General features: G+C 41.4%; 1 protein-coding gene across 1 annotated transcript in view; it reads left to right on the top strand.

The window, feature by feature from the left end:
- The window catches only part of PKHD1 (PKHD1 ciliary IPT domain containing fibrocystin/polyductin), a gene marked incomplete at its 5' end in the record, with an annotated part of 233,235 nt that overhangs the window by 194,872 nt on the left and 25,603 nt on the right, over window positions 1-12,760 (top strand). The window contains one exon of the mRNA XM_079971281.1: window positions 4,419-5,430. Within this exon, the coding sequence (XP_079827407.1) occupies window positions 4,419-5,430 (1,012 nt within the window). The remainder of the gene's footprint in view (window positions 1-4,418; window positions 5,431-12,760) is intronic.

Consider the following 12,760-nt stretch of genomic DNA (forward strand, 5'->3'; position numbering starts at 1 on the left):
GCTCCAAAATATCTATAATATTTCTCACATTGTCTGACATATGTCTACCTGGGAGAAAGCCTGTTTGGTCCTTATGAATCTCTTCTGCCAAAACTCTCTTTAATCTTTTTGCCAAAATGTCTGCAAAAATTTTGTAATCCACATTAAGTAAAGATATAGGGCGGTAGTTTTTGACCTGGTTCTTTTCAGTCTCTGTTTTCGGTATAAGTGAGATGAAAGCCTCTTTCCACGATTCAGGTGCCTTTTTCCCCTTCAAAATTTCATTGCAAACTTCCTTCAATGGTTGTATCAGCCATTCTTTCAGCATTTTGTAGTATTTGGCCGTCAGGCCATCTGGTCCTGGTGATTTTCCCAATTTCATATTTTGAATGGCACCCTCTATTTCTTGTTCTGTTATTTCCTCGTTTAAGATCCTTTTACTTTGTTCTGAGATTTTTGGTAAACCGTATTTTCTGATGAATTCTTCTATTTCTTGCTCGTTGGTTGGCCCTTGTGCATACAATTTCTTAAAAAAGCTTTGAAAACAATTGTTGATCTCGTTGGGTTTGTGGATAATCTTTCCATCCATTTCTAAACTTGTTACCGTATTCATTTTCTGCCTTTTTTTCAATTGCCATGACAGAAGTTTCCCACATTTATCCGCTGATTCAAAAGTTCTTTGTCTCATTTGCTTTATCTTCCATTCTATTTGTTGGTTCATGAGCTCCATGTATTGCATCTGATGAAACTTTATTTCTCTCAAAATCTCATGGGACTTTGGTTTGGACCTCAACTTCTTCTCTCCTTCTTTTATTTTTTCTAAAAAATTTTCCTTCTTTTCATTTTGTTGCTTCCTCTTAATAGAATTTTGTTGAATTAGGAAACCTCGCATCACGGCTTTGCTTGCGTCCCAAATTATTCTTTTTTCCACATCTGTTTTCCTGTTGATCTCAAAGTAATCTTTTAATGTTTTAAGGGCCTTCTTATGGATCTCTTCATCCTTGAATAGGGTGTCATTCATTCTCCATCTAAAGGAACCAGTTGTTGTTAGTTTCATCTCCATCTTGACCGCATTATGGTCGGAGCACGTTTTTGGGCATATTTCTACTTTTTTTGTTCTTGACGCCAGACTGCTAGAAATCCAAATTTGGTCTATTCTTGTCCATGTCATTTTTGCTTCTGAGAAGAAAGTTCCCTCTCTCTCTAAAGGATTCTTTGTTCTCCAGATGTCAATCAAGTCCATTGTTTCAGTCATTTCAAAAAAGATCTTTGGTAGTCTCCCTTCTTTCGAGATCACTTGTCTCTGTGCTTTATCCATGTTTGTTGAGACAACTCCATTCATGTCTCCCATCATTAGGATTTTATAATCTAAAAAGTCAACTAATGTCTCATGCAACTTCCTAAAGAATTCAGCCTTCCCTTCATTTGGGGCATAAACTCCCACAATTAATATCTTTTCTCCTTGAATTTGTATTTCAATTGCCAGGTATCTTCCTTGTTCATCTTTAAATATCAATTTTGGAGCCAACTTTTCCTTTGCATAGATCACCACACCTCTTTTCTTTACTTTATCTGATGAGATAAATTCTTGACCGAGTCTCTTATTTATCAGTAATTTCCTATGTATCCTGGCAATATGGGTTTCTTGCAAACATATTATGTCTAATTGTTCTTTCTTCAAAATGTGAAAAACCTGTCTTCTTTTCCGAGGAAGGTTCAAACCGTTACAGTTCCAGCTAAGGAGTTGCAGAGACATTTTGTATTTAGGTAGCTGTTCCTCCAACTGCTCCAAGCTTCTGCTCTTCCTCCGATGGTGGTAGTGGAAGTCCAAATGACAAATTTGCTATATCAGGTGGTTCCCTCTCCTCCACGGTTCCTTTCTGCAGATCCTCCAGGTACTTCTCCAAAAATTGTTCTTTGTCCTGAATTGTTTTTATTTTAATCTTCCTTCCTTTGAAGTTAAAGGACAGTCCTTGTGGAAACTCCCATCTGAATGGTATAGTGTTTTTCTTCAGCAGGTCTACTAAACTTTTGTAATATGTTCTCACCTCTAAAATGTATTTAGGAATGTCCTTAAAAATCTGTATCTGACAATTTTGGATCACCAATGCCTTTTGATAATGCAAATTCAATATTCTATCTCTTTCTTCTTTTGATCTCAGTGTAATTAGACAGTCCCTTGGTTTTTTATCCTGCCTTCTACCCAGTCGAAAGGCTGATATTATCTCAAGTTCCTCATCTTCCTCCCATTCCTCCTGCCAAAAAGTTATGATGTTCTCTGTAAGAAATTTCACAAGGTTGTCCCCTTCCCCTTCAGGCACCAATCTAAATTTTAAATTCTTCTCTTTACGTTGAAGTTCCAGTAAGGAGAGGGCTGCATCATGCTCATTCACTTTTTTAATAATAGGCCCAAATTTTTCCCTTGTCTCTTCTGCCGTTGTTTTTGCACTTTCTGCAATCTTTCGTGTTTCTGAACTTTCCTGAATTAATCTATTTATAGAATCTGTGTTCGATGTAACACTAGCTGTATTCACATCCAACCTTGTTGTCAACTCTGTTAATTTTTTAGAATTCTCTGTCGATAGTTTTGTCAATGCTTCCAGGGATTGATTTATTTTAAGTAGTGCCTGAGTCATAGGATCCATAGAAGCTGGTGTTTTTTCCTGCACAGCTGCAGTTCCTGATATAGAGGCCCTTTTCTTGTGAGATTGTTTTGTTTTCTGCCTTGTTACTATCTCTTCTGTAGGGGCACTCATATCCTCAAGGTCGTTTTCACAGAGTTGATTCCCAGGTGGAAAATCCCACTGTTACTTTTTCAAGTGCAACAATTTCACATAGAACCCTCTAGAGGGAGCATTCAATTGTATCCAAATGGCAAAGATAGAAGAAAACAAAGAGGCAAGGAAGTATAACAGTAGCCAGAAGTTTTCCAATATCCAAATTGTAATGTCTCTATTTTCTATGTGGCCAAAATGCAACAAAGTACGTCTAAGGTCCGGTAACTTTGTTACAAACAAGTCCCCACTTCTCAAAGTTTGACAGTTCACGTCCCGGTGTCTTGTTTGGGCAGCCCGACCCCAGGGGGTTTGGCAATGGAAGGTCTTAATTTTCCATTAATTTTCCAGCAGGTTAACAACGTTCCAATCCCTTCCCCCCTTCTCCTGCCAATCTGGGGGGAGGTTTTAAGTCCGATGTCAGTTTGACAGCTTAAAAAAATTAGAAAGATTCCCTTTAAGTGCAGCTTGATTTTCGTTGCTTTATCTCTTCTGCAGTTCCGGGGAGGCAGACTTCCTTAATTTTTGCCTTTCCCGTTTTCAGCCAAATTTTTTTTTTCTAATGTCCCGTTACTTTTTCAATCTTACTCACGGGTGTTGTAATCAAATTCCAATTGCAGGAAGGAATCGGCGCTCTCCGCTCATGGCGACGCGGCTTCACTCCGCTAGCTGGGTGACGACTCTCAGCACCGCGCTTACCCCGATGCCGCTCAGAAGCCTTTAAAAAGGCTCCCTCACAGTACCGGGGGGCGCAAAGGGTGCCCACCGAATCTCCTTTGTTCACAGGCTCCGCGCCTGTGATTTTAGGGGCCCCCCGCTTGCCGTAGCGGGTGAGACCCGAACTAACGGAGCAGTCCTGCCTCGGAGCTCGAGGCTCGGACCGCCATTAAGCGCTGGCGCCGACCGGAAGTTGCGCTGCCGTATGATTTCTGTTCTCATACTGAAGCAAAGTTCTTAACCTGAGGTACGATTTCTGGGTTAGCGGAGTCTGTAACCTGAAGCATCTGTAACCCAAGGTACCACTGTACTGAGAACATCAGATAAGCAATTCATTGTAGGCCATTGTTCATCCTTAAAGGAATTATCACAAATTTGATTCTTTTTATGGCACCTTTTAAATATTTCGGGACTGCTATAATAACCGCCTCCTTCAGTGAATTTCTTTTCTGGAATAAGATAGCTCAGTTTTGTCCTCCAGATGAAATCTACTGAAAAACCATCTCTTTTTTGTTGCCCCAGTCAGAACCTTCAGTGATCTAATGCTTCACTGATACATCTATAGAACCTAGATGGCATCAGCTTTCTGTATTAGTGCCAACTCAGTCAGCAATTTTATGTCTAATCACATTAATGTAATGCAATTATGCATTTTATTACTTTGAAATGAATAAAGGATTCAATCTAAAAAGTGCATTTTCTTTTTTGAAAACAGCATCCAGTTTTACTCTTTAATTTTCCTTGTCATTTGGAGTAGGCACATATTTTCCCCGCCCTTACATCTGGTCTCCCAATCACACTTTCGATGAAAGCTAATAATGTAGCTGTACAATTGTTTACCTCTTCAGAGACTGTGTAAAGAGAAATGTTTGTCACATATTACAAGTCTTGTGACAAAATTACAAGTGTTGGCAAGTCTGTGTTGATGATGTATTATTTATTTAACAGGCATTTACAGAGAAGACAGAAAGTGCATCTACAAACCGTCATCAAATGTGTATTTCTGTAGAGAAACATACTATGCAGTGGTGATTTTAGAAAGCGCAGAAACAGATGCCAGTAACTGGAAGCCCTCTCCACCCGTGCTGGTGACCGACACCTTCATTGATACCTTCAGCGAAGCCACTTCACGGGGACCCTGCTGTGCCACAGAGCATTCATCAATATTTTACTCAATATTGCCATTGAGCAAGCTCTCAAAAATTTGTTTTAATGGTCCAGTGCCTTGGTCACTAAGACTCTACTTAAATAGTGGTCACAACGCTACAAGGATTCTCTTAGCTATCTTTTACGATCAGCCACGAAGCTTCCGTGTTTTTGTTAAAGGGAACTATATGCCACCAGTTTTGTCATTTCCCAGACCTTCCTTGGCAAATGCTGTGTCGGGAACCAATTACTTCAGTTTTCATGAGAATCTTCTGTATGTTGCCATTCATTGGGATGAACCTATTGAAATACACACATATAATTCTCTTCATGTTGCTTTCACTATAGCAGAGGCTGAGGCAGCGGTGATTCAAAGACTGGCTATTTTTTTACAGATTGGGTGGGACCAAGTCAGAACAGTCCTCAACTCATCTGCAAGTGAGAGCACCTTAAATACCATAGCAGACAATGCTACAAAGAGAAAACACCAGTGCCCCCCTATGAAGTCATGTGTGTTCATTCACCATAGAGCTAGCCAACAGAAAACCCAAACAGGTTCAGCAATCTTTGGGGGCTTGCTGCCACCCCATTCGTTCACTGGTTTGAGAGTGCTGATCCTTGAAATAAGTGATCCATTACACTTCCGAAGGTCCAAGCTTGCCTCCTCATTTTCAGCTGACAGATTGACAAGTTTGGCCAATACTCTTATCGATGCCCAGCAGACTGGTGAACTTGAGCATGCCCTCAAAATACCAGTTGATACCCTAGTGGTGATGGTTTCTGCCACCTCAGTTCCAGCAGAGGGAAGTTCTAGGTAAGTGGACTTCACGTCAAATAGTAATGCTATAAATGCTAATGTAAAAGGCAGTTTTCATTGCCTGTCAATGTCATCAGTGGTGAGGGATGAACTGAAGGGCACCAGGTGGGGGGAGCCTCGCAAGAGTGGCTGACACAGAAGCACTTAGACCAAAGGCTTACTCTCCTGTGTCCTTCATTCACTGAAACGAGTGGCACAATAACCATCACTTTCAAATTATGGCCAAGATTGGTTTGAGTCAATGAGCCCAAACCACTCATCCAACTCTGGCTATGTTATCTGAACAGCCCTATGGAGGCACTTTTTGTTTATAAAAGCATATACAGCTTATCAAACTGTGTGTACAACCGTTATAGCTACAATGGAAACAAAATTGCAAACCACTGGCAAATTGTAATACACACACACACACACACACACACACACACATTAATTGTCTGTTTAAACTAGATGGAATAGAAAAGTTTTCAGCAAATGTGTAAAAAGTAAAACTGAAGATGCTTGTTGAATCTTTGTATGAAGAACTTTTCTCAAGACTGGACTGATTACCCTGACAAACCTCACTAATTGGGGGGGACAACTAAAGTCACTCCTACAGATGATCTCAGTGATTGAACTGGGATCACGTTCAAACACATGAATGAGAAATAGGGCCACACTGAGAAGTCCTGCCCCCGATGTCACATGTGCTATGTTGGGGACATGACTGGGGGACAGTGCATGAGTAAAGTATTTGCAAAGGGCTTGGATGCTTCTCTCTCACCATGGCTGCCACTCCCAATTATACTTTTAATGATGAAAAGGGATTTGAGAAATATGGCCGTGTCAGAAATGAGAGAGAGAGTTTACACAAGCCTTCCTGTACAGTAAGCTGCTGCTACCCGACTCAGACCCATTTCTGACCACATTTGTTCCGCTGAAGTGCAATTATCACCTTTTCATAGACAAGGCACAAAGAGACTGTCAGGATCATTGATAGTTAAGTAAGCTGCTTACTTAAAAATGGTTGATTACTTGGAATTTTACGTTGTGGTTGGACATATCTCAGGCATTGTGCAAATAAATACATCAAATTCTGACTTAGGTCACAATCCTGTGTATAAATCCTGTGTATACTTTCCTGAAAGTAAGCCCCCTTCAACACAGTAGGGATTTACTTCTCAGCAAACATACAGAGGATTCTGTTGCTAGTTTATTATTGCCACTAAACAATGAATGCATCATCTTGTTACACTTTTGGCTGTCCATAGCTAATTTGGGTTAAATTACTTCATACCAGTGCTCAAGAATTAAAGGGTTTGATTCCCACATTACTGATTCCCCCATGGTACACCATTACCCTGAAGCTGTGCTCTGCTTTTAATATCTACTGTCCATAGCAAACCTATCTAAAAGGCCTTTATAACTCAACACTGTCACTTTATGCCCAAGAGCAATGGAAATCCACTTATCTCACTAGGGTGAGACCTGTAAATACAAGACCCACAGAATGAAAATTAACATATTTCTCCCACTGCGACGGCTGCCACAGCAGCATCAATGCAAGCAATAATTCTGAGCTAGCTATCTGATTCTATAGCAGCTGCTGGACTGACCAAGTCAGAAGATGGGCACAAAAGGAAGAGTCAGGAACATGCAGGAGGTGTGGCAGCAGACCCTGAGAAGTGTAGTGGGAGCAGTCATTGCAAACAGGCTTTGCAGGAGTCGCACACTAGGATGCAGGCAGCTCAAATTGTTCTTGGGGGTGTGTGTGTTGTCTTTCCCATCTTGCCATGCACTGGACTACTAAAAACAACCTAAACTATTGAATCATATCAGAGATTAAGGGGCAGCATATCAGGGATTAACGGCAAGCACATCATACGTTCAAACAACCCTGATAAACAAAACACAGAGAAAACTGTGTGCACTTATTTTTGCTGACATTCCGCCTTCTACATGGCTGTTGTGAAGGCATAGAAAGAGGTATAAAATAGTGCTTGAATCATAGACATCAAATTCTGGTTCCTTCAATCAAACCTATCTAACTTTGTTCTGTGAAGGGCCATGTTTTTCTGCAACACCCCTCCAATTAATACAGCTCTAAGGCTTCAACCAATATTAATCTGGCCTAATTATTGCATGTTTTAGGTACCTAAATTCTAGCAGAAAACAAAACAAGCAAACAAAAAACATTGCTCCCACTTTCCAATGTTCTGCCCTGGAAAACAAACATGCCTAATCAAAGGCAACTCACTCGAAGAAAATTTTAGCGCCACGTTTAGCAATGAGTTTCACTGGGAATTCTAGCTCTCTCTCTCTCTCTCTCTCTCTCTCTCACACACACACACACACACACACACACACACACAATAGAGCAGATTCCCACCTTTCCACAACAAACAAACAAACAAAAGACCAACATTCTGGGTCAGGACATTGCCAGCATCAGCAATGGTAAGGACACGCTTGAGGTAGACAATTTTGTCTACCTAGGTCACACCATAACCAGCAGTTTTTCCATCAATGCTGGGCTGGGCAAGTGTATTGGCAAGGCAGCTGTGGCAATGGCTCGTGTCTCCAAAGAGTATGGGAGAATGTGATGCTAATGGCCACTACCAAGATGAAGGTCTACCAAGCTTGCGTGTTGAGCACACTGCTTTATGCAAATGAGTCACTGGCAACTTAGGCCTGCCAGAAGTGACACCTCAATGCCTTCCATATGCACTGTGTCAGGGAGATTTTGGGCATCATGTGGTAGGACAAAAGCATCTCCTGGAAAATATTCAAAATTCAGGCATGGCCAGGAGGTGTTGTGTTATGAGAACTTTGCAGGCATTTGTAAGACTGTTTCAGTGCACTGAAAATCCATTTCAAAAGTCACTATGTATTAACATCAACATAAATTAAGCCTATGAAAAGTGGGGTTTTGTCTTTGTTCACTACAACGAGTATCTGAGCTGACATAAAATAACTACCTGGTAGAGAAGAATTAGGCCCCAGAATGCGGAAGTTTTTCCACCCCATTTTTGCCATTGCCCACTGTTTTAATAGAGTTTACAAACAAACAAACAAACACCATAGCTCATCTGCAGGAAGCACAGCAGGTGAGGGGTTAAACGACTTTAGCTGTTGGGCAGGTTGGATTTTTTTTATACTCTCCTTTTAGCTGGAGGACCTTGTGCCCGCAGGCCATAGTCACATTATCAGCTAGAAATTGGATAACGACAGCACAGTGACAAATCCAGGTTGCTTGCAATAAGGTGTTAATCCCTTCGCTTTAATATCGAAGCAGCTTGTAATGATGTTTGGACATCACTCCAGTTTACTGACGACCCCACTGGGGTTTGCAATAGAACCGTACAAACCACCTAACAAGGTGTCAGGTGACTTCCGTCGCCAAAGCAACGGACATTGCAATCTAATCTTGCTTCCATCCCTTCCAGCTCCCAATAAGGCCCAGGTTATAGAAGTGGCCCATCGATGCTTGGTAACTGGAATCAATTAACGTTAATTCGTGCAATGCTATGATGTATTGTGATCACTTTCATTTCAGAGAAGGGGGAAGGAATTGCTATAATTCACCTAAAATGAGGTTGTCTATGGTGCTGAGGTATTAATTGGGTGTCCATATTAAATGGGAAAGGAGCACAGCAGTGAAGGGAAAGTGGATGAGTGACTCTCTTGGCTGCTATTGACCTATCAGAAGAAGACAGTGCCCTTTTCCTTTGCTTTTATCTATTACAGTTTTCCCTATTGCGTGTCAAGTTGATGTATTATAAAAAATTCATTTGGTGACCTTTCACCCCCTTTGCAGATTAAACAATTTCACCGGGATGGCATCATTAAGAGGGCTTTGCATTTAATGATGATTTCTCTAAAAGGCCACGGAGATTCGATTTTAAGCTAACAGATTTATTGCACTATTATAACATATCGTAAAAAACTCTACCACCTACGGTCTGGTTTTAGGATAGAAGCTGTTAAGAGTTTATATGGAGCTTAAAGTGGTATTACCTTGGGATATGCTGAAACAGCCCGTCCGCTGGGTCTGTCCCGCAACACAATGCTGTTTACTTTTCACACGATACTATTCCGCAGGTGCTAAACCTAAGAAGTGAATTAGAGGACTGCCTAGTTTCAGTCCTTAACCATTCACAGTTCAGGTAAGGAAAGGGCCGAATATTTATGGTTATAATTAATAATGTAAGCCTTGGTTTCATTAATCTGCACAATATATAGTGTGGTTGAAACGTGGTACTTGGGGGCTGTAGAAAGGACCTGCTGGTTGCTATTGGCAACCATAGGGCACCCACTGAAATGTCAGAAAACCCTTGGGAGTCAGAGGTAGGGAAAGATTTTTACTAGGGAAGCTGAGCCATTTGTGATACAGTATGGAAGCCTAGGGAAGATTTCTAAGCAAACAATGCAGATGTTGTTACCCATCAAACCTGCTGGGGCTGCTAAGAAGTCACAGGTCTTGGCCAATGGCAGGGCCTGGCTTTCTCACCAACTTCCTTTGCAAAGATACTTTTAAGCATGGCTGTTTCACAAAGAGTTTAACACCTGCAAGACCAGGGAGAAGAGTCGGTGGAGGAAGATTGGAAGAAATTTAAAGACTATTTACAGAAACATTGTAAAATTAATGAATGTTAGAAGGATGTTGGAATGAAGTTATGTGGTTTTAGCAGAAATGTTATAAGGGTTTAGGAAAAAATAGACTGTTAATTGGTGAAAGGAGGGAAAGTAAAGTTACATTATATTGAGATAAATTACAGAACAAAAATTGGAAAAGATGGAAAGGATTTGCTGAAATAGTTAACCGAATTAGAATACAAAAAAGGGAGGTGTGAGGAGGTCAAGGAAACAAGCAAATGAAAGATAAGCTATGGGAAGATTAGCTGTGTTTTCTTCTTCTTTTTTTTCTTATTGTGATGTGTTGTTTTGTTTTTGTTTAATATGGTGTTATTACTTTTACTTTTGCTTTTTGTAACCCTTAAAAATTTTAATAAATATTATTTTAAAAAGAAAAAATGGATGTAGATACATCCCATGCTTAGCACGGTGAGGTTTGGAACAAAATAGTAAATCTGTTGCTGCATGCCTAAAAAAAAAAGAGAGAGAGAGAGTTTAACACCTGCAGTACAGTAACTAAACTGAGAGGTGTCTTACTTTGTTGCAATTGCTCCTCTACTGGGAGAAAAGTGCTCTTTTCACCTGTTCTGGTATTCTCCTCCTTTGCAAAGAAACAGTTGGCACTTCAAACACTGCATAACAGGTATCCTTTGTATCAACAGTACAAAGTATAATCACCAAAAGCCCTTTCCCCCAGCAGCCTGTTCTCACAGTAACCAAACAAACGCGCACACAGCATTTTTAAAGCTAAAGAAAAACAGGAATACAAAACCTCAGTACTTCTCCCAAACCTAGACACACACAGAGACCCTACAGTGCTCAAAATTGCGGTGCACACAAAAACCACCCACAATGTCTTCTCCCAGTCCTCCTCCGCTATTCATAAAACTAACTGCAAATGATTAAGCTCCTTTGTATTTTACCAACAGATCTGTACGGGTTTCTTCCCTTACACACATCCTATTTTGGCACAAAGGTCTGCTCTCCTGTGGATCTCAGTATGTTCAGCCGGTCTGCGTTTGCAATCTCCTGTTGCGTAACCTCTTTATAGTTTCCCCACAGGGCCTGCTCTTCCTGGGTGTTGTGAACTTCCCCATTTCTCCTTAAGGGAACTGACAAGCTAACCTGCTTACCTCCTGATATTGCTCAGCAGGAAAGCAGCAAGCCTGCATGTTCTTTTACCAATGCTACAGGGAGGAATGTTCAGGTTCCCATGAACCAAAACGCTGGGCAGAATGGCAATACATTCTGCCTTTGAAGGGAGCATTTTCTTTCCCCTTTGGCGCAACCAGTTATTTTAGACATTGACAATGTCCTGCAGGAAAGCAAGTTCTTTCCACTATTTAGCAAGCAAGGTTTAACTTGGGAGCAAAATGTGTAGAAAAAGCATAAAAAGGTAAAGGTAAAGGACCCCTGACAGCTAAGTCCAGTTGTGGACAACTCTGGGGTTGTGGCGCTCATCTCACTTTACTGGCCAAGGGAGCCGACGTTTGTCCACACAGTTTTTCTGGGTCATGTGGCCAGCATGACTAAGCCGCTTCTGGCGAAACCAGAGCAGTGCACAGAAACACTGTTTACCTTCCCGCCGGAGCAGTACCTATTTATCTACTTGCACTGGCGTGCTTTCGAACTGCTAGGTTAGCAGGAGCTGGGACTGAGCAACGGGAGCTCACCCTGTTGTGGGGATTCGAACCGCCAACCTTCCGATTGGCAAGCCCGAGGCTCAGTTGTTTAGACCACAGCTCCACCTAGGTCCCTAGAAAAAGCATACACACACGCATATACACAGTGGAACAGTCTCCCTCACGAGGTGGCCCCATTGGGGGTTTTTTAAGCAGAGGTTGGATGGTCATCTGTCATGGACACTTTAGTTAAGATTTCTGCGTTAAAGACGGTTGGACTAGATGGTCCCTTCCAACTCTACGATTCTATGATTCTATTATGTTATGACATGGAAAAAGTAACAAAATTCTTAACAACAGCCGTCTTGTTAGACTTAGAGTTAAACTAACAGATTTATTATGGTACAAAGTTTTGCAGCCTGATGCCCATTTCAGAGGGTGCATGAAGTTTGAGCTGTGCTAGGTTTGTGAATTCACCTCTGATGAAGCAACCATCCCCGTCTCAAATATATTTTTTGACTGCCTCAAAACCCAAAGCAAAGTTAGCAGGCTTTGGAGCCACTTTGAAAACTCAGGAGGGTTTCTAGAAATTGTTTTCTTGTTTAGGATATTTAGTCCAATTTTAGAACTTCCTCCAACCTTTTCATAAATGGAAACACAAAAAGCAGAGAGGCAGAGGAGTGGAGTTCTATGAGTGACACTTCCAATCAGGGATGGCTCTCCAAGAGAAAAACCAGTCAGTCTAGGTTTTAATAAGCTCTGTCCACAAGACTTGTTCTCTCTGGTGGGAGCAGCAGGCTGGAAAACTGTGAGCTTGTAACCTTTGCGTGTTGAGGTCCCCAATCCACCCCCCAAAATAACTCACAACGGACACGTAATTTTTGTTTAAGATTTTTGGCATGATTTTGGCCACAACTTTATTAAAATACAAACTGTGAGTGGTTGTTTAGGCATTGGTTAAGACTATCTGTCCCCCCGCCTGGGGACAGAACTGACTTCCGGGCACCACCGAAAGACAGTGCGGGGGAAAGCAAGTCGGGGAAGAATTGGAGCTGAGACACAGACCCTCAACTCTCACCCGCCTGCTCCCC

The sequence above is a fragment of the Podarcis cretensis genome (assembly GCF_951804945.1).
Source record: "Podarcis cretensis genome assembly, chromosome: 3".
Lineage (NCBI taxonomy): Eukaryota > Metazoa > Chordata > Lepidosauria > Squamata > Lacertidae > Podarcis > Podarcis cretensis.